The sequence below is a fragment of the Festucalex cinctus genome, chromosome 3 (assembly GCF_051991245.1).
Source record: "Festucalex cinctus isolate MCC-2025b chromosome 3, RoL_Fcin_1.0, whole genome shotgun sequence".
In the NCBI taxonomy this organism is placed as follows: Eukaryota; Metazoa; Chordata; class Actinopteri; order Syngnathiformes; family Syngnathidae; genus Festucalex; species Festucalex cinctus.
In genome coordinates this window covers 17,028,555-17,050,477 of record NC_135413.1, presented here as the reverse complement: position 1 = coordinate 17,050,477, position 21,923 = coordinate 17,028,555, and the positions used below count along the sequence as shown (strand labels likewise).

The 21,923-nt window shown below is 43.1% G+C and overlaps 3 protein-coding genes across 4 annotated transcripts; all 3 read left to right on the top strand.

The window, feature by feature from the left end:
* Positions 1-1,843: 1,843 nt before the first annotated feature.
* LOC144015833 (uncharacterized) lies at positions 1,844-3,175 on the top strand. Its single transcript, XM_077516209.1, has one exon. The coding sequence runs from the start codon at positions 1,865-1,867 to the stop codon at positions 3,173-3,175; it is 1,311 nt and encodes a 436-aa protein (XP_077372335.1). The 5' UTR covers positions 1,844-1,864.
* A 369-nt stretch (positions 3,176-3,544) lies between these two features.
* On the top strand, positions 3,545-6,917 carry LOC144015832 (uncharacterized). Its single transcript, XM_077516208.1, has one exon. It carries the CDS (start codon positions 3,545-3,547, stop codon positions 6,800-6,802), a length of 3,258 nt encoding a protein of 1,085 aa, XP_077372334.1. The 3' UTR covers positions 6,803-6,917.
* A 2,670-nt stretch (positions 6,918-9,587) lies between these two features.
* Positions 9,588-21,640, top strand: LOC144015831 (transcription factor 12-like). 2 transcript variants are annotated; one of them, XM_077516206.1, is made up of 12 exons: positions 9,588-9,796; positions 12,074-12,173; positions 13,546-13,685; positions 13,764-13,887; positions 15,158-15,228; positions 15,592-15,688; positions 15,811-15,884; positions 16,764-16,940; positions 17,566-17,683; positions 17,758-17,905; positions 19,275-19,504; positions 19,572-21,640. In XM_077516206.1, the coding sequence occupies exons 1-12, from the start codon at positions 9,716-9,718 to the stop codon at positions 19,712-19,714; spliced, it is 1,503 nt and encodes a 500-aa protein (XP_077372332.1). In that variant the 5' UTR covers positions 9,588-9,715; the 3' UTR covers positions 19,715-21,640. The 2 variants fall into 2 exon arrangements, with proteins under 2 accessions (XP_077372332.1, XP_077372333.1); XM_077516207.1 differs by having other exon boundaries at positions 9,589-9,784.
* The last annotated feature ends 283 nt before the right edge of the window (positions 21,641-21,923 follow it).

Genomic DNA, 21,923 nt, shown 5'->3' with positions numbered 1-21,923 from the left:
ATACACTTGTGCTAAGAATCAAATCCAGTTCCTCCTGAATGTCACCAATACTTAAAAAAAAAAAAAAAATAGTGGATGTTGAGGGAATGGACTTATTCTCATTACTAAATTCAAATACATTTTAGACACAGTATGATGTACCACTAATGTACTGGAAAATTTAAGTACTTTAGGTTAATTTTAAAACAGAGTAAATAAAATGAGAATGCTTTGATGATGCAATACTCTCTCTACTTATGTTCACCAGGTAGACATGCACACTCCGATGAGCTGTATCAAACATGATGTTCAGTTTTAAAGCCTCTCCTTTGAACTCTGACCATATTAATATCACCATCCATCCATCCATCCATCCATCCATCCTTCCTTCCTTCCTTCCTTCCTTCCTTCCTTCCTTCCTTCCTTCCTTCCTTCCATAATAGTCATGATGAGCCATCCATCCATCATTCTTTCTCTCCATCCACCAATCCATCGCTCCTCCCTCTCTCCTTCCTTCCTTGCACTCCATTTACCCTTTATTACTGTACTGTACTTCATCCCTATGCTACTAATACCCCTAGGAGGCGTATTTGCATGCTATCTGGGGAATATAAAATATGTAGGAATGCTTTGTATTAACATTTGAATTAGGGCGGTATCGATTAAATTAATTTAATTACCTTTGTGAAGGGTAAAATTGTGTATTGGATGACATTAGACTAGGGCATTATGAGAAGGTGCGCTGCCACAACTCTTGCCTCTTCTTGCACACTTTTTGTGGACGTGCTGGTTGATTGTCTTGCCCAATGATGGCCGGGGTTTGAAATATGTATTTTGTGACATCAGTCCTTAAACTTTCCTGACACACCTTATTGGTTCATCAGATGATTACCAGTAGAAATATGGGAGACCCTTTAATTGACGTCACTCAACACAAGCACGCCAGGCCGCCCCCTGATCATTATTCTTGGCTTTCCGTGGAAGGGCGGATGGGAAATTGTGATGTCATCAACCTTGGCGCGGTGGGACGCTGGAGCATGCGGGCCCTCAGGGTGCCACGTTTGGTGCCCGTGTGTGTGTGTGTGTGTGTGCCCCGTAGATGGTGAAATAGACGGCACGGTGCTGCCCGCCTGCGCTCCACCTGCGTCCCAGCACGCTGATTGATCAGTCTGGTCATGTGGAATGTCACCATCTGCTCCCCAGTCCCACTCACCCCTTCTTGTGCGGATGCCAATCACTGGCAGGAAGATACTTATTTAAGCCATGTCAAATCAGGCGCATGACGAAGAGCAGCGTGCCAAGCACACTTGTGCATCGCGTGCACAATATCCCACACAAAAAAAAAGGAACAAGGTTTCCTTTTTAATCCGATTGTGCATGCATGAAATTGCTACAAAGGATGCGATATCTTGCCAAAATTCAACAATCTGTGATTGTAATGATGGTGACATTTTGGGAATGTGCTTTTATCTATTGTTCTTAATCCAATTTAACTGAATGCTAGCCACCACACCGTCTTTTTTACTCCCCCCGTCATCTCAGATGCTCTTTTTTTTTTTTTTTTCCCGGCCTCTTAATGGCCAGCGACGTATCAGGGGGCCATCAGGAGTGACATTCTTCAATGTAGAGCGTCATAACCAATGACATTTCAGCCATGGGAAAATAAAGATATGCAAATTTGAGCTCATTAACATTTGCATTACCTGTTTGAATAATCGCACTCTTGACAAGACTGCAATTAGCTAAGATTGATGCAAAGTTCAGGGTTTGGGGACTGTATATATTTGCTCTTGGATCATTTATCCACAAGGTTTGGGTATGTGTGTGTGTTAAGTTTAAAGCTTGGGTATACCAACATGGCATCTTGCCTCGACTCCTCTGGCCAATGCTGGTCTACGACGTGCCAATGACCACCGTCGAGTGCCTCGAGAGGAAGGTTAGCTCTTTCTTGAGGAAGTGGCTGGGCCTTCCACGAAGCCTCAGCAGCATCGCACTGTACGGGAGGAACAACAAGTTGACTCTGCCCTTCAGCAGTCTGAAGGAGGAGTTTATGGTGACCCGAGCGAGAGAGGTGCTGCTGTATAGGGACTCAAGCGACAACAGAGTCTCCTCGGCTGGCATACAGGTGAAGACCGGCAGGAAGTGGTGCGCTCAAGAGGCAGTCGACCAGGCTGAGTCCCGCCTGCGGCACAGCGAGCTGGTGGGACCAGTGGCATGCGGACGAGCAGGACTTGGGAGCAACCCAAGACCTTCCTACAACAAGGCACAGGGGAAGGAGAAGCGCCTGCTTATCCAGGAAGAGGTTCGGGCAGGGGTGGAAGAAGAGCGCTGCAGTAGGACAGTAGGAATGCGGCAGCAGGGGGCGTGGACCCGGTGGGAAGAGGCAGCTCGCCGGAAGATCTCGTGGACAGAGCTTTGGCGATCTGAGCCACACCGGATCAAGTTCCTCATCCAGTCGGTCTACGACGTCCTACCAAGCCCATCCAATCTCCACCACTGGGGCCTGGCTGAGAACCCACTGTGCCCGCTTTGCCAAAGGGTCGGATCGCTGGAGCACATCCTGAGTTGCTGCCCACGAGCACTGGGAGAGGGACGTTACCGCTGGCGTCACGACCAAGTGCTGCGAGTCATTGCGGAGACCATCAGCTCAGGGATCTCCACCAGCAAACACCAACAGCCAGCAAGGCAATCCATCGCCTTCGTTAAAGCTGGGGAGAAACCACAGCAGCATCGGGGTGAAGCAGTTGGTCTCCTGGCAACAGCCCAGGACTGGCAGTTGAAAGTCGACCTAGGGAAACAGCTCAAGTTCCCAGAGAACATCGCGGTGACCACACTCAGGCCTGACATCGTCCTTGTGTCAGAAACAACAAGGCAAGTGGTCCTGCTGGAATTGACTGTTCCCTGGGAAGACAGGATGGAGGAGGCTTTTGAGAGGAAGAGAGCCAAGTATGAGGAGCTGGCAGGTGAATGCCGAAGTAGGGGATGGAAGACCCGGTGCACTCCCATAGAGGTCGGATGCAGAGGATTCGCTGGTCAGTCACTCGTCTGGGCACTCAAGATGTTGGGGGTGAAGGGTCTGCACAACAGGCGAGCCATCAAGAACATCAGTGACGCAGCAGAGAAGGCGTCAAGATGGCTGTGGATCAAGCGGGGTGACACGTGGTCACATGCTCTTAAGACACAAGCCGGGACTTGATCAACCCCGGCTGGGTCCCCTGGGCGAGGGTGTCTGTTGTGAGACCCGAAACACCCAATGAACCCAGGTGCCAACACTGATGATGTGTCTTAAGCTGCACCAAAAGTGTATATAATAACTATTTAATCTGGCTAAGCCAGCGACCTCCGGGAAAGGCCGGATGACACCATGAATAGTATGGCGACTGCTGGAGAGACAGCTGACAACTGGAAAGACAGTAACCGGGGCAGAGAGGGCCAGCAACCCAAACTGCAGCATCCGTGAGGGTGCACCCACAAACAAGCTACGGAAAGCCATAAAGAATCATACCCCCAGGAGTGCCCGAGAGGGGGGGAGGATGAGCACTCCAATAGGACTGATAACCAGGTGATGAAACGGAACGGAACAACGACAATGAGTGCAGTCTGTCCATGTGGCAAAGTCTGCAAGAACCCGCGTGGTCTGAAGATCCACCAGACCAAAATGGGATGTCTGACGAGGACGCAGGTGGTGCAACGCACAGGTCTAGTACCTGGTGAGACGCAAGAGGAGCCCGGCCGGGAGTCAACCCACAGTGCCCAGACCCTCTACGCCCCACAAGCCCTACCTCGCTTCAGGCATTCTGAACACCGCCGGGTCTTGTGGCCTGCTGCCAATAAAGGAAGAGAGTGGCACCAGTTTGATGAGGATCTTGACCAAATTCTGGACGCTACTGCAAGAGGAGGAGCAGACCAGAAATTGCTGTCGATGTCCGCTATGATCATCAGCATAGGTGCCGAAAGATTTGGCGTCAAAGAACAACGGGCAACCAGACTCCAAGGGGAGCCAAATCGACGGGAGGTGAAAATCAGCCAGCTGCGGCAGGAGCTTAGACTGCTTGGACGGCAGTTTAAGGTGGCAAGGGAGGAGGATAAGGCTGGGCTAGCAGAGCTCCGTAGCATGGTGAGGAAAAGACTAACCACCCTCCGCCGAGCAGAGTGGCATAGGAGGAGAGGCAGGGAGAGAGCCAGGAGACGGGCAGCCTTCATCTCAAACCCCTTCGGCTTCACCAAGAAGATCCTCGGGCAGAAAAGAAGCGGCCATCTCTCCTGCACCGAAGAGGAAGTCAACAACTACCTCAATGTCTCCTATAGTGACAGTGCAAGAGAGGAAGAACTTGGGCCATGCAGAACCTTGATAACCCCGCCAGAACCCATCGTGGCATTTAACACCAAAGAGCCAACTTTGAAAGAAGTTGAGGAGGTTGTCAGGGCAGCTAGATCAAATTCAGCACCAGGCCCTAGTGGAGTGCCATATGTAGTCTTCAAGAGGTGCCCCAGACTCTTGAAGAGGCTATGGAGGATCCTCAGGGTCATCTGGAGAAGGGGGAAGGTTGCCCAGCAGTGGAGACATGCAGAGGGTGTATGGATTCCAAAGGAGGAGAGCTCAATAACTATCGAGCAATTCAGAATCATCTCACTCCTCAGCGTAGAAAGCAAGATATTCTTCAGTATTGTTGCCCGGCGCATGACGGAGTTCCTCCTGAGGAATACATACATTGACACCTCGGTGCAGAAGGGAGGAGTTCCAAAGGTCCCAGGATGCATTGAGCACACGGGAGTTGTCACCCAGCTGATCCGGGAGGCACGAGAGGGCAAAGGAGACCTGGCAGTCCTTTGGCTTGACCTCGCCAATGCCTACGGGTCTATCCCACACAAGCTGGTGGAAGCCTCGCTTGATCGACACCATGTCCCAGACAAGATCAAGGACCTCATACTGGACTATTACAGCTGTTTCAGTTTGAGAGTCACTTCTGGAGCTGTGACATCTGCGTTTCATCGCCTTGAGAAGGGCATCATCACGGGGTGTACCATTTCTGTGGTGTTGTTTTCCTTGGCTATGAATATGCTGGTGAAGTCAGCAGAAGTGGAATGCAGAGGACCACTAAGCAACTCAGGTGTGCGACAGCCCCCCATCAGAGCGTTCATGGATGATCTGACGGTAACGACAACATCAGTCCCGGGTTGTAGATGGATCCTCCAAGGCCTCGTGCATCTCATCAGCTGGGCCAGGATGAACTTCAAGCCAGCCAAGTCCAGGTCTCTGGTGGTGAGGAAGGGGAAAGTCTCAGACAAGTTCCACTTCTTTATAGGAGACACCCAGATTCCATCAGTGGGAGAGAAGCCAGTTAAGAGCCTGGGGAAGATCTACGATAGCACCTTAAAGGACACCGCAGCACTCCGTGCAACTTCAGAGGAGTTGGGGGCCTGGCTGACAGCGGTGGATAAGTCAGGGCTACCAGGCAAGTTTAAAGCTTGGGTATACCAACATGGCATCTTGCCTCGACTCCTCTGGCCAATGCTGGTCTACGACGTGCCAATGACCACCGTCGAGTGCCTCGAGAGGAAGGTTAGCTCTTTCTTGAGGAAGTGGCTGGGCCTTCCACGAAGCCTCAGCAGCATCGCACTGTACGGGAGGAACAACAAGTTGACTCTGCCCTTCAGCAGTCTGAAGGAGGAGTTTATGGTGACCCGAGCGAGAGAGGTGCTGCTGTATAGGGACTCAAGCGACAACAGAGTCTCCTCGGCTGGCATACAGGTGAAGACCGGCAGGAAGTGGTGCGCTCAAGAGGCAGTCGACCAGGCTGAGTCCCGCCTGCGGCACAGCGAGCTGGTGGGACCAGTGGCATGCGGACGAGCAGGACTTGGGAGCAACCCAAGACCTTCCTACAACAAGGCACAGGGGAAGGAGAAGCGCCTGCTTATCCAGGAAGAGGTTCGGGCAGGGGTGGAAGAAGAGCGCTGCAGTAGGACAGTAGGAATGCGGCAGCAGGGGGCGTGGACCCGGTGGGAAGAGGCAGCTCGCCGGAAGATCTCGTGGACAGAGCTTTGGCGATCTGAGCCACACCGGATCAAGTTCCTCATCCAGTCGGTCTACGACGTCCTACCAAGCCCATCCAATCTCCACCACTGGGGCCTGGCTGAGAACCCACTGTGCCCGCTTTGCCAAAGGGTCGGATCGCTGGAGCACATCCTGAGTTGCTGCCCACGAGCACTGGGAGAGGGACGTTACCGCTGGCGTCACGACCAAGTGCTGCGAGTCATTGCGGAGACCATCAGCTCAGGGATCTCCACCAGCAAACACCAACAGCCAGCAAGGCAATCCATCGCCTTCGTTAAAGCTGGGGAGAAACCACAGCAGCATCGGGGTGAAGCAGTTGGTCTCCTGGCAACAGCCCAGGACTGGCAGTTGAAAGTCGACCTAGGGAAACAGCTCAAGTTCCCAGAGAACATCGCGGTGACCACACTCAGGCCTGACATCGTCCTTGTGTCAGAAACAACAAGGCAAGTGGTCCTGCTGGAATTGACTGTTCCCTGGGAAGACAGGATGGAGGAGGCTTTTGAGAGGAAGAGAGCCAAGTATGAGGAGCTGGCAGGTGAATGCCGAAGTAGGGGATGGAAGACCCGGTGCACTCCCATAGAGGTCGGATGCAGAGGATTCGCTGGTCAGTCACTCGTCTGGGCACTCAAGATGTTGGGGGTGAAGGGTCTGCACAACAGGCGAGCCATCAAGAACATCAGTGACGCAGCAGAGAAGGCGTCAAGATGGCTGTGGATCAAGCGGGGTGACACGTGGTCACATGCTCTTAAGACACAAGCCGGGACTTGATCAACCCCGGCTGGGTCCCCTGGGCGAGGGTGTCTGTTGTGAGACCCGAAACACCCAATGAACCCAGGTGCCAACACTGATGATGTGTCTTAAGCTGCACCAAAAGTGTATATAATAACTATGTGTGTGCCGACTATCTAAGATGGGAAAACTGATCTCTGTCATTGGAAAAGGTCATTTACTAGCTGCTGGTATTCTTGGATCATTGATGAGGAGGAAAAACCAGCACAACAATAGCCAAGTAGTGTTTCGCAATGAAGTGCAGTGATAAAGATGGAAAGCTTGACCTGCTAACCCAGTTAACACTAGCGTGAAGAGTCAGGATTAGAATTTGTGGTCGACACAGCTCACCTCCTGACGAGATTGAGAGCTACGTGGCACAGTTTGATTGCAGTCAACAGTGCTGGCAAACAAAGTGCGCTTTCATTTTACCCTCAAGGTCAGTCATGGCTAACACACAAAAAAATTAATCAAACATTAAATACAGCCAGATCGAGTGACCATTGAAGTGACTTTTCGGAATGGAGTATTTCATTAAATTTCTTTTATTGTAAAAATGTTTGATAAATTAATCCATTTATTGTTATTCTTTATGTATATTATATTAATGGGATGGGAGTATGTCATAATCGCAGAAATATTTTGTTAGGCTATGCCCAGGCCATTTGAACTGGGAATGTCACAATATTTAATACAAAATACCAATGTGCTCGCCAAAAAACAAGACAACTGGACTCTTTTTGTTTGCTTAATTTGTTATGTTTTATTTGGTTTTCTGAAATGTTAAAAAAATAAATAAAAATAAACCAAATCCGCTATTTGCATAAGGATTTGAATGGAAAAATAACCTCTGAACTGTGAGGCAGGATTGCTACAAATGAAAAACTGTAAGCATGCTACATATAGCAACATATTGTTGCTGAAATTATTTCAATATGTGCAGTTCGTAACCTTGAAACATCGTATTTTGGTGCCATCATAAACTATAGTATAGTGCAAAATGAAAGAATAGAACACGTTTTTTTTCTCGGGTGGTCCAAAATACTCATTCGGATAAAACTGAAACATAATTTTTTTTTAATTATTGACCAATCGGAAGTGTTGAAAATGGCTTGCTGTCTTGGATGATGCAATCTTACTGATTAAGCAAACATACCGTTTTTGGGGTCTCCTGTAAAATGACAATTTTGGAGGTACAAGGTTTTGGCCTGATGCCAGCAACATGCAGTATTATAACATTGGTCAGGATTTTAACACATTTAATATATTTTATACACATTGTCTTGACGATATTATTGTTTTTTGTTGCTTTCAATTCAATTCCACTCATGAGTATGGCTGTTTGAAATGCAGTGATCTTTTAAATTACATCCTGCCTACATGATGTTTGGTTGATTGATAATACATTTAATTTGATTCCAATGCAAAAATGTATTCATTATCATCCCGTGACAAGAAATTTACAAACGAGACACGTCATTGTACATTAGAACAAGTCATCAGACTTGAGGTTTAACCTCCTTGCGGAAGTCTGCGTGTTAATGTGCCTCCCATTTGCCGCTCACCCAGACAGCGTGCGGCACCTTTAACCCAGCCGCCACACACGTGCCTACAACCCGGATTCTATTTGGAAATGTGGGTCAGACAAGGCTCCCGTTTACCTGTCTAAAAGGGGCTAATCTTTGTGTCGTCATCGCTGATCTCTGCTCTCGGGGCAGCTTTCTCAAGGTTGATTTTGATTTTGTAAGGCTGAGTAACTCAATGTGATATTTTGCTAACAATGCACTAATTTAATACAACATATTTTCCCTAACGTTGTTATGTATTAATAATCTTATCAATGTCTGTTGTGTTTTTCTAGCAATGTGAAAAGTGTCTTCCATAAAAGCACTTTTTAAGTAGTATTCAACACTGACAATGTAAATCTTGGTCCATTCATCACTGTATATTGTTTGAGTTGTTTTGCATGTTTTTAAGAGTGTACACTTGAGGAAAGTCTGAACCTGATTATGTACACTGTGCTCCAAATTATTTTGCTGGTAGGATTTGAGTGACATTTTTGCATGTGTTGTTTCTTTAACTATATGTCAAACTTACTTTTGTCATGGGCCATGTCATAGTTAGTTCCCATCTAACGGGCCGTTATGAAACCATATAAAGGCATGATCGCTTTATGTTATCACATATACACAACAAATAACTAGTTAGTTTTAATTCAGAAGCCAGTAAATTGTTCGTTAACAATTTCAAATTTATTTTAAACCACAAATATATATACTTTATATATATTTTTTATATTTATTTATATTTATATTCGTTTTTTATACTTGCAATATCTCTTATCTCAGTGTTGTTAAAAGTGAAACATTAATTTGACAGACATGGCATTGCTTTCACAGGCCACTTAAAATGATGTTGCGGGTCCTTGGGCCTGATGTTCAGTGATATCAATCTAACGCAAGTTTGATATTTATAATGGAGTCAAGGTGTTTATCATATTTAGGTAGCGCGTTCCATCATTATGACATAATGTATTATTTATATTATCACCACAAGCTGCAATTTAGTGTAAATCTAGTTATTTCACTCACTGTACTCATGCACACCTAAACTAAAAGATGTGCATGTTGCTATGGAAGCCTGAAGAGGGGAAAAAAAACAGGGGAATGTTGATCATAGTCCCAACCATGCATCAACTGAAGTAATAACGTCTTCTCTTGGCCACCCCTCTTTACTCCCCGCAATGGTCCAGCCCTTATTTGCATACGTCTGCGAGTAGCTGCACGACCAGCACGGGTAGATTAGGGGAGGGAAGTGCAAGAGGACTGTATACACATGAGAAGCGGCACCGAGAGACTGACCGACTGACGGAACTGACACTGTGTGGACTGTACTGTGAAAACCAGCAGAGTTATGTACTGTGCTCATCCTGTCTCAGGCGCAGGCGGCAACTCACTGATGTATTGCTACAACATGAAGCCCGTGAGTACATATGTGCGTCGACTCTTCACCTGGGACGAGCCAGTTATGTGCATGTGTGATGTTGATGTTGGTTAGTGTACCGTTGTGATTATTTACTGCCTTGTTCAAGAGCTTTGTTTGTTTCAGTTATAACCTCATAACACAATGTGGTCTGCAACTGGTGTGATGGAATTACTATGACTCACAAGTCATGCATGTTTAACATGTTGGAAGTTGGGAACAACATATATATATATATATATATATATATATATATATATATATATATATATATATATATATATGTATATGTTTATTTATATATACTTATATGTATGTGTGCATCTCAGCTTCAATCTGGCACTACTGAAACTGTAACTGAACACTTGTGGTGTTTGCATATTGACAAACTTGAGTTTTGAATGCACTTGCAGCGCTCCTGCTTCCTGTTAGTTAAGGCAACAGTCTGGCAGCAGCAAGCATCTTGACATGAAGCAGATTGCTCGCTATTTCTATTTGATTTAGGCCGTCCCTCCATCGCTTCAGCCATTATCAAAGGCAGCTTTGATCTCGCTGAGGCTAGCCATATCCAGACATCATGGATCACAGAGGCAGAAAATTGGTTGCATGTGGCTGCTTGAGGAGCGCAGCGGAGCCCCCTCAAGTGCAAGTTGATATTACTCTCATCTAACATGATAATGTGATACCGTAACAAAATCTTGTAGTACTTGCTTGTTTACTAGTTTCCATGTTAGTATGGGACACTTATTGTTCATTTGAAATAGTTGGGAATTAAAAATGTAACCTGAAATGTGCTAGTTTTTAACTTTCTCTAACTTAAGAAATGTAAAACAAAATCTTATTGTGTAGTGGTATATCATTAATGTAATTATTATATACAAATACCACTGCTATTAGGTGTAAATACATTTTCATAATTATCATTATCATCATTTTTGACATGGCATTTCACATGGTGTTTGGCATTCATTTAAGTTAGCAAATATTGTTAGCCTATTAGCATACATTAATTGCTAGTCATTTTTTAACTGAATAGGCTATAACAAATTCACCAGCGTGAAGAATAAAGTCTCAATGTAATCTTTGTGCATTATGACTGGAAAGACTTAGAATCTAGACAAACAAAGAAAAAACAGAATTTTTAACAAGCACATTCGTTGGTTGGTTGGTTGGTTGCTATTAGGCTAACTTAGAACAAGCTAATGTTAAAAACACTTTTACAAATCATATATTGACAACAATGAAACATACTTTCATACTATTCCTTTCCTATTGAAGGCCTTTAATTGCTGCAGAAAAAAAAAGAGAGTCCCTTATCGTTTGTGATGCCATGATTGATGGCTTCTAAATCAATGCTACGCTAAAAAAGGATGCCATGGTGACGGCCCTCCTCTCCAGCGGGGGCCAGAGGAGGCGTGCTGGGGCGGGGGTGTGACCATTATTAACGGGTCGCCTGCTATGCTGATGGTAAGGAGGACAATTGGCTTTATCCTTCGCCATATGCTGCCCGCGGCGGCTCAGACGGGCCCAGTGTCGGCAGGGGCTCCTCTGTTTGGCCTGGCCCGCAATCACCATGGGACTCGTGCCAACCAGGGTCACGGCTCTGTGTGTATATGCGTGCGCGCGTGTGTGTGTTGTCGCGCAAGCGTGCTCAAGAGAGTCTTTAATAGCCTTCTTTACAGGACTTGTCGTCCGGGTAACTGACACCCCATTGATGCTGCGCAGGGAGTTTTATTTTCATTTCCTGGGCCACATCAAAGCACTGGAGGGAGGTGCAGGTGCAGCCCAGACCTCTCGGTGTGTGTGCGTGCGTGTGTGGGGGTGCGTTTGTGCGTGAATGAGGAAGCATGTGTTGTGTGCGCGCATGTGCGTAGTCCTGAAGCATAGTAAAAACCCAATACAAGTGGAAGCTTAGATGAATTTGCAATTAATTTCTCCTTGGATGAGAAAAGGTTCAACGAGGTCAGATCAGTTCTTACTTGGTTTTCTCATTGACGTCTGTAACTCAGTTTCATTAAGAAGGGAATTGTATCTCAGCCCTCTGAAGCAAGTAGAACTGATCACGATTAGGGCAGGGATTTCTCATGCTGAATGGTTCCTAAATCCGGGTGAGGAGGTGCACGGATCTGCAGCTTATGGATTATCGCAACTGCTCTAAGTGTGCATCAGCTCTCTGCTTTGTTTTGAATATACTGTTGCTTCAGCTCATAGTATTCACGCACCCGTGTGGCTAGGTTTACATTCCCCAACTTGAACACACTGTCCGTTTTTGTTTTTTTTGTTTTTTAGATTTATGGGCAGTCCCCAGGTAATGACGACTTCAGCCAGAACTCATCTTTACATCCGTCCAGCAAGGCCTCCAGCAATGTGTTTGCCAGCACTTTTTTCGGTAAGCAGAATGATGACGACTGTAGATCTATTCCAAGCAGTGATAAGAACACTGCTGTTGGCCAAATACTTTATTTTTTTAATTTATTTATTTTTAATTTTTTTTTAAATACAAATATAATCCAAATAAATTAAGATCACCAAATGCTTGCTTGTTAGTAGATAAAAAAGGTTGTTTATTTTTCTTATGTACCTTTCATATCTTTTATGTTATAGCCTATACATTAGGGGTGTGCAAAAAAAATAAATTCATAAAAGAATCGAGATTCTCATTTATTAAGATTCAGAATCCATGTTTAATATCCAAAAATCGGTTTTATTTAAATTAGAAATGAAGAAGAAGGGGAAAAGGCAGTTGTAGCCCACATGCTGTTTTTGTGGAAAAAGGCACTTACAATACAAAATTAATAAATGTTTAAACAAAAACAAAAAAAACTTTAATGTCTCTATTTGTCATTTTGTCTTGCAAAGCAGACTGGAGTAGATCATGACAATTTTTTGTATATCTGTAAATTGAAGCAGAAATCATTTGTCAATCAAATAATTTTGAATCGAAAATCATTTGAATCGAAAATTGATTCTGAATCGAATCGTAGACCCAAAAATCGTAATCGAATCCCATCGTGAGACAGTCAAAGATTCCCAGCCCTACTATACATGTAATAGGGATTTCAAATTTACTCTTTTATACTTGTCATTTAGCATTAGCATTAAGCTAGCAGACTGAAAGGATCAGCTACGTAGACGTCACATTTAACATTAGCATTAAGCTAGCAGACTGAAAGGTTAAGCTATGTAGTTATTTTAAATAAACAAGGTGCAATTCTCATTTTTAATGTTTTGTTTAACACTAGTAAACAAGGACTGGGTGTGGAAATAAACAGGTTGAAGCTTCTTATTTGAAAAATTATTCACTAATAGTATCTGCCAAACTGCTGGTGATTATAAAGTGATGTAAGTCATGGCCACCATACTGTGCTCATATCTCAGCTCAATGCAAAAAAAAATAAAATAATAAATAAATAAATAAATGAATATATATATACACCCCTAACAATGGAGAAATTGAAAACAAACCAACAAACTAGCTATTTTCGTTAAAAGACCAATTTTCTGCATTGAAACAGCTTTTTATGTGAATCCAATCAAGTTCTTTTTTCCCAATCCTCTAAATCAGCTAAACACATTCATGGATGTCATCCAGCCTATGCTCTTGATTATAAAGTTAATTAAGTTTTGAAAACAGACTCTTGTCTGTGAAAGTGATAAATAACGCTTAATTAATGTGACACCCGTGCAGGCTGCTCTCGAGACTAATGTCTGTTTGAGATGCTGCTCCAGTGCTACATGCAACATATTGTCATCCATTTTAGAGGGCGCAAGCAATTTGCCCGACATCTGGAGTGCAGTAAACGGGCTGAACCAGCATGGCTATGAAGGTGCACTGGGACAAACCGGCAGCCACCAAACGCAGGCGGGGAACTATAGCAGTCTGCAGCCGCACGGCCACTTGGTGAGATTTACACCCGGGTCGTGACGTATCGTCTTTTAGAACCCGTCACTTCAACTGCGTGTTTTTGTTCATGTTTAGAACTATTCTCCACAATCCGTGATGGCAGCAGACATGAATCGGGCTCTCCCTCCCATGTCCACTTTTCACCGCAACAATGCATCATCACACGCTCCGTCGATCAACACAACAGACAATTCCAGAGGTGAGGCAGTGGACGGGTAGTCATGACAACTAGTAGAGCTAAAGGTTCTCCTTCAAGGATGCACAAAAATTAAAGGAAAAATTTAAGAGTTTTAAGACAAAAGTGGATTTTACAAATTTCTGATTCCAGGTTAAACCTAAAAAGAAATTATTCAGGGTATTTAAGTTCATATAAATTAAGCAATTAGGCTAACTTGGAAAAAAAACAAACTTTTACTGAAACTTACTTTTGAAGAGCTCTTTGATAGGGCTGCTCCATTATGGAAAAAATAATAATCCCGATTATTTTAGCAATAATTGAAATCATGATTATTCAAACGATTATTTTTTTATTTTTTTGGTACAAAACAAGAAAATGTTTAAGCATTTAAAAATATTAAGACCAATTTAAAAACTAGAAACACTATAATTATGTAAGTTCCTTTTGGACCTCTTGTGCACTGTGCAGTGGGATGATCATTTTTATTTTTCAACGTTAAAAAAAACAAGACAAATAAAATTCTTTGAAACATTATAATTATGCAAGTTCTTTTTGAATGAAACAAAATTTATAATGTAATGTAAAAGTGCAATTGTATAAATTTAAACAACTTAAAAATTAGTATTTTTTACGATTAGGCTCATTTTGTAATTGTCGAATGTAATAATTGAAATTTTAATTGAATTTCAATTAATTGCACAACCGTACTCTGATGTAAATTCATCGCAAAACCAGACAACTTCAAGAAAATATTTAGTTCAAAAATACGCTTTATATGAAATGCTAAGCGTTGTGCTTTGTAAATAAATATATATTAACAGTTGTTGTTTTTTTTACATTGTACTAGAACTACGATCTCTTGAACTATTTTCGTCTCTGGTGAGGCATGTTAGACCATTTTTATAATTTCGTAGACTGGCGGACCTGTGAGCGGGAGGGCTGCACTGCTGTGGGAGTGGTCACAGCCGTCTTCAATCAAAGCAGCAATAAGAATGAAATATGTTGCATTAGATCAACTGTTGACCCTGCGCCGGTTCTTAAAGTGTTCTGAGAAGACATCCGGTTTAGATCAACTTTCTTCCACCAAATTGGCACTCCGCCAGGTGCATCTCTTAAGACATTCCGGCCTCTCAGCTTGACATAGGCCTGCCAAATTGTCAAACACGCACAAGCTTTTCTCTTATACGAAAATCAAGATCCGCTGGTATTTGTGACACAGCGGAAGATATAAATGGAATTGCACGTAATCACTTACCGGTACGCCATTTTAACACATTCTGATGTTTGTCAGTCTCAGGAAACCACCCGAATGTGCCGGGAGGGTCACAGACCGGCGATACATTGGGCAAAGCTCTTGCTTCTGTAAGTATGCGGCACCACTGTCCCATTGCATCAATTCATTTGTTCCCAGTTACAATCAGACATTCAAAACAAGACTATAAAACTAAAGCGAGGGCCCCAGGGGTGCAATGCAAACAGGAAATAGTAGGTCTTTCTTGGCAGTAGCAGGCGAGTGTGTATCGGGAAAGGGCCACTACTCTCACACTTTTTATTAGCTGCTGACTAGTAATATGAGCACAATTGATGAGTTAGTTTGGGTTATGAGGCTGCTCGAACGGCAGCCGGTGCAGAAATGACAAGTGCCTTTAAAATGATCCATGCCCTCGTCCCACTCCTCCTCTTCCTCCTCCTCTTCTTTTTCTCTCCCTCCGTGCCTGCTGCCAGATTTATTCCCCTGATCACACCAGCAGCAGCTTCCCTTCCAGCTCGTCCACGCCTGTGAGGTCCCCGTCGCCTCTGCCAAACGCCAGCGAAGCTGCAGGTAAACTATCGGCTCAAATCTGCTCCTCCCAGTGGGAGAGTGATTTATTTATTTTTTTTGCATGCCATTTTACTGTTCTGTGTTTGTGTTTTTAATCTGTCCTTGCTTTGCATGTATTCCAGGAACCAATATGTGGCCCCGTAGCACAGCACACACACCTGTGTCGCCACATTATGAGTCCTCACTTATATCCATGGTAAGACCTGTTTATATAGTTGAGTCAATATCACCATAAAGTGCCTTTGAGAGATTTTTCGATAAACTTCATATTCATTTGTATAAGGTAGATGTTAGAAATTAATATTAATGGAGGTCCCATCTTTTTTTAAAATGAATTAACTGCAAGCAGACACTAGGTGACAGGGAGGACAATGACACAGTGGACATTTTTGTCTGTTTTATGAGCACATAGTGGACATGTTAGGCATTAAATGGAATGAGAAGAGCCACTTCCACTAGTTGGGAAGCAAGTCAGCTTTATTCACTCCCATATCTCCCAGTTTCTAACTGTGCACATCTATGAAAGTACAAAAAAACAAACAAACAAAAAAACACCCATGCACACAGACTGCATAGGCTATGCATTAGGTCCCAAAATGTACCTAATGAAGGGGTCATCAAGTGTACATCAAGTATGTTGCCTTAAAACAATTTATATTATGAATAGATGACATTAAACTGACCTGACCCCAATAATGATATAGCTAGCATATTAGCATCTGCCAGATAATTAAATTCCCATTTATAACACTCTCTAAAATATGTAAACATATAAGAATTTAGTCATTGTTACAAAATGCTAAGCACTGTTACAATTATTCATTATGTTCAACGTTTTTATACCATGGTAATCTAAGCTAAATGAGGCTAAAGCTAAACCAAGCATAGCTAGTTAGCTCGATAGCTAGCTCGATAGCTAGCTCGATAGCTAGCTCGATGGATAGATAGATAGATAGATAGATAGATAGATAGATAGATAGTGCTTTTATTTTTTTAGATTGGAGCAATACAAAAGATTTCCTTGTTTTTTAGCTCCGTTAAGTTATAATTAACCAAATTTTTTCCCCCTTTTAAGTCTCAGGTAGAAGACAGACTGGACAGATTGGACGACGTGATCCACGTTTTAAGGAACCACGCTGTCGGTCCCATGCCCAGCCTGCCCGCTGACATCCACAGCCTGCTGAACCAGAACCTCCATAGCCGACCAAACCCCGCCAACACGCTGCCACTCACCTGCAACACCTCAACCATGGTTAGACTTTGAAGCATTTAGTCATGGAGCTGCGTGTATGCAAATGTCATCTTGTGTTTGTGTGTGCTGTTCAGCTACTGGACTTTTCCACTATGTTGTTATCGGCAAAATAGGAAGTAGAACACAATGGGCCGGAGTAGGGACACGTCACCTTTGTATAGGAAGTGTAATGAATGTGGAAGGGGATGGGGTTTGTCTCAGATATGGCATGTTTTCCGTTTTAGTTGAGTGGGAGGATTTGGGCCGAGCTGGAAGGAAAGTATATACTAATCCCCTGGGGGAGAGCAGTATTACATTTCATACTTTGGATGTGTCGATTAGTAGTGAATCATTCCTGAAGAGAATTACTGGTGTTAATAGAAAGTGTATAGCAGTTTTGAGGGGGGGGGTTGGGGGGGGGGGGGGGGGGGATTAAGATTGGGTCTGTACGGAAAGTGATCCACACATGAGTGCGTTGGGTACAAAGAAGCAGATGTGGGTTTTGTGTCCAGTCCGGATGAGTTTAAAGCGCCGTACTGTAGCATCATTTACCATCATTATTGAAAGGATTCTCATGTGCTGTACTAAATGAATACATATTGCAAATATCGGTCTTATCTCATCAAGTTCTTTGTGTGCCGCAAAGGTTGAGGCCGTCACCATGAATAACAACCACTCAGCCTTCCAGGGCCGCACACAAAATGGACACCCGTACCCCGCTAGACAGGGGACCACGTTGGAGCCCATGCCGGGCGGATGCAGAGGTGGCTCAATTGTGTTTACAATTGTTTGAGCAACAATGATGTCACAGTGTGTAACATTCCTTCTTCCCTTGCAGGGAATTTGGGAATTCCAGCAAACGTGGATCTGAAGATGGAAAGCAGCGAGAGGGAAGACATGATGCACACCAGTCACAGCTCCGACAGTCAAAGGTCAGATGAGGAGAGCGAAGTCAAGACACAAGGAGACAGCAGCACGAGGGACAGGTAGAGCCTAAAGCTTTCAGTTCACATCTTTATTAACCACCCATCCATTTTCTTGACCGCTTATTCCTCACAAGGGTCACGGAGGATGCTGGAGCCTATCTTAGCTGGCTCTGGGCAGTAGGCGGGGTACACCCTGGAGTGGTTGCCAGACAATCGGAGATCTTTATTAATTTATATTGTAAAACTTAATGGAAGATGAAAAGAGAGCATCGACTAACACAGGGGTCTCATATGCCTCCCTGTGGATCTCTAAAAAATATATATTTGTAGAAATTAATATTATTAACCCTAACCCATAAAATAATTTTAAAATAAATCAATGATTTAGATAAAGATTGAATAATTAAATATCCAATAAATGTCAGAGTCCAAATTTCTAAGTTGTCAGAAAAAGAAAGATGAAAGGTAGATGAATTTTTTTTTTTTTTAATTATCTAAAAATTTCCAAAAGATGTCCATAAAACAGGGGCGGGCAACCTCGGTACTCGAGGGCCGCAGTCCTGCAGGTTTTGGAGGTTTCCCTCTTCAAAGCCGATTCCAATCAACAGGATGATGATCAGCAGAGCTTGCTGATGAGATGCTCATATATCAGCTGTGTTGGAGAAAGAAAACATCCAAAATCTGTTGGACTCCGGCCCTCAAGGACCAAGTTTGCCCACCCCTGCCATAAAATGTCCAAAAAGGAAGAGGGAAAGCACAATTTTTTTTTACCATAGAATGTTTATGAAATTGCTGAAAATGTCAGAGAATTGAGTAAAGAAGGCAGAAAAAAAATGTTCTAAAAAATGTCCAAAAACAAAATAAGAAATCCCCAAAATTAAATGACAGTAAAGGTTGCTGACCCCTGGACTAACCAGAGACATCATTAGATACAGCTGAACAATATAATACAAGCGCTTGTCACCAACACTTTCACGTCACATTTATAAAACACATTAATAGAAAAAAAAATGCAAAAACACATCTAGTAACATAAAATAAGCATTATACATTAAAATAAAATACATCATTATGCTGGCAAACATTAATGGGAAAAGATTTAAAGATTTGCTAGTTTAACGTTGCTTTCTCTGATCATCCAATCAGCGGATGGAAAAATGATGATAATATTATGAAGTGAATCTGAAATCCGAAGCGTCCCATTGATGGTATAATACTCATTCTGAAGGCTGGGCAGAAGGAAAACAAAAAGATCAGTGCAGACAATAGAAACGCTATTAAATTTAAAGAATAGACTGTTGGGAACAAATTGGTATATTTTTATGGAACATAGGTTTGTTCTCCTCAATGGTCAGTAGAGGGCAGTAAAATCCACATTAAATCCCACTTCCTCCCCCTGAAACTCGTCTCATCTCATCCAACGCTAAAGTATCCACGAGGATGAAGACCTGAGCCCGGAGCAGAAGGCCGAGCGAGAGCGCGAGAGGAGGATGGCCAACAACGCCCGGGAGCGTCTGCGCGTGCGCGACATCAACGAAGCCTTCAAGGAGCTGGGTCACATGTGTCAGCTGCACCTGAAGAGCGAGAAGCCGCAGACCAAGTTGCTGGTGCTGCACCAGGCTGTGGCCGTCATCCTCAGTCTGGAACAACAAGTCAGAGGTGAGCAGATGATCGCAAACGCTCGCCGGGAGCCGTCTTCATCCTCAAACCACTGCTCGTCTCTCAGAGAGGAACCTCAACCCGAAAGCGGCGTGTCTGAGGAGGAGAGAGGAAGAGAAGGTGTCAGCCGTCATGACGGATCCGCAGTCCATGCATGTCGCATTTCATCCAGGTCTGAGTGACCCTGCAAACGCAATGGGCCATCTCTGAGGCGCCAACAATTTTCCAATGTGGACTTTATGCTTCCAAAACGATCTTTAGGATGATATATTTTTATTAACGATTGATTGTTGACACAATGTTAAAGGAGCTCTAAATTGTGTGTAGGAGGCTATATCAAGTACATTCCTCACAAAAAGTTAGGGATATTTGGGCTTTTGGGATGAAATTGAAGAGGAATTGACAATAATGTGATCTATGCAGCCCCACGAGTCGAATGGTATTCTGGTTAATATTGTGTTAGTGGATTATGAGTTAAGCAGCTAAATCCACCAGCTTTTATCAATATCAGAAGGCGGCCATTTTGCCACTTGCAATCGAATGAAAATGACATCACACTGGCTCAGGTCTCAGGTCACAACCAATCACAGCTCAGCTTCAGAAAAGAGGTGAGCTGTGATTGGCCATTGCCTGAGCCCTGAGCAAATGTGACGTAATCTTCAGTCGACAGCAAATGCCAAAATGGCCGCCCCCTGAGATGGATAAAATCAGATGGATTTTGCTTCATAACTCATATTCCACAGGTGTAATATTTATCAGAATGTCATGTTTAGACTAGTTAATTATTATTGTCAAAAATGTTTAAATTGACTTCCCCTTTCAAGATTACGGTAATCTAAAATGCACTACAGATTAATTTGACCGTCTCAAACAAAATCGCAAACATTGCACAAATGAAAACAAATTCAAGGGAACCCAGTTGCAATCATTTTAGCTATTTTTCAAGCATGCTTGCTTTCTTTGTTAAAGATTAATTTATGAAATTATTTAAAAAATGTTGTCTGCATTTCTTCCATAGAAAGCGACGCCACAAGGGGGCGCTATTTCCCCATACAATAGAAAACCATTTCCCGCAGATTATTATTTTTTTTTAAATTTGTGACAACTTTTCATCCTACCTTACATAATGTTGTCATTCAGTTTCTTGTTAGAGAACAGCAAGTTGTGCAAAAACTTACTGAAACATTCAACCGTGAACATTTAAATGCAGTACGTTCACCATTAAAGGTGAAAGTGCATTTTAGGTCACGCTAGAAATTTCACCCAAGAAGCCGACTATTCCAAAATTGTTGTGAGTAGTGTACTTTATGTGAGCATATTTTGATCAATAAATATTTTCTTCTGGATCTCTGGCTAAAATAAAGAGCATCAGAGTCTCTGTAAAATGTTGATGCAGTTGAACAATCATCTTCTCCAACACACTTCTAACTTTGTGCCTAAAAGTATACTTCGAACAGACAAATGCATTGTAACTCGCAGATGTTTTGTACATTTTTTTTTTTTTGTTGCTATATTTATTTATCCTTCCTGGATGGGTGAAACTCAGTTGCGACGACGTGTCATGTCATCTGCATTTTGGCAGACACTTTGATAGTGTATTTCTGTCAATGGCAGACATGACATTTGCGTGTGTGCTGAGACAGCTGATTTGTTTGTTCTGTGGCGTTGTGAGTGTGCAAGGTGATGTGTGTTTGCTGCGTGTGCGTGTGCGTGCGTGTTTCAGGAGTTGGCCCATTCTGTGAATGAACAAGATCTCCAAGAATGTTTTAATTAGCGTCGTATCTATTGAAGCTATTCTTTTATTTGTATGCTTAGCACTGAGCAACATTGGTGGGCAAAAAGAAAACATTTGTCACTGACATCATTCCTTTTCAGTTCTAGCCAAATGTGTTGTTTCTTTTGCGTGTTTAGGACATTTTTTTTTCTAAGTTATGTAAGTTATCTTTTATACAAATGTCTGTAAATGATTTTGTCACTCATAGACACAATTCATATTTTAAGCAATGCAGAATGTTGTGTTTACTGCTTTTATGAACAAATCTCAAATAATCATACAAAGTTCTGCTATCATGTACAGTACGTGTACAGTTTAAAGTTTGTGTCTGCATATAGCAATACATGTTTTTCTTGCTCTTGCTCTTTTTTTCTGCTTCTAATATCTTGGATTTTAGCGCTATCATGGGTTACTATACATTTTCAATTAATGAAGACATCTTTAATGAGAGCGCCAAAACTCAGAGGAGCTGTGTCGTTTATAGCACTCACAACAAAATTGTAAATAATGCACAATAGTACACTTGACATCTAAGACAGGGATGCATGCAACTCTCAAAATATTGTAACTTGATATAGAAAGCACACAAAATGATTGATTGTTAATAAACTAAAATACATTAGAACACATACAAAGGAATTTTTT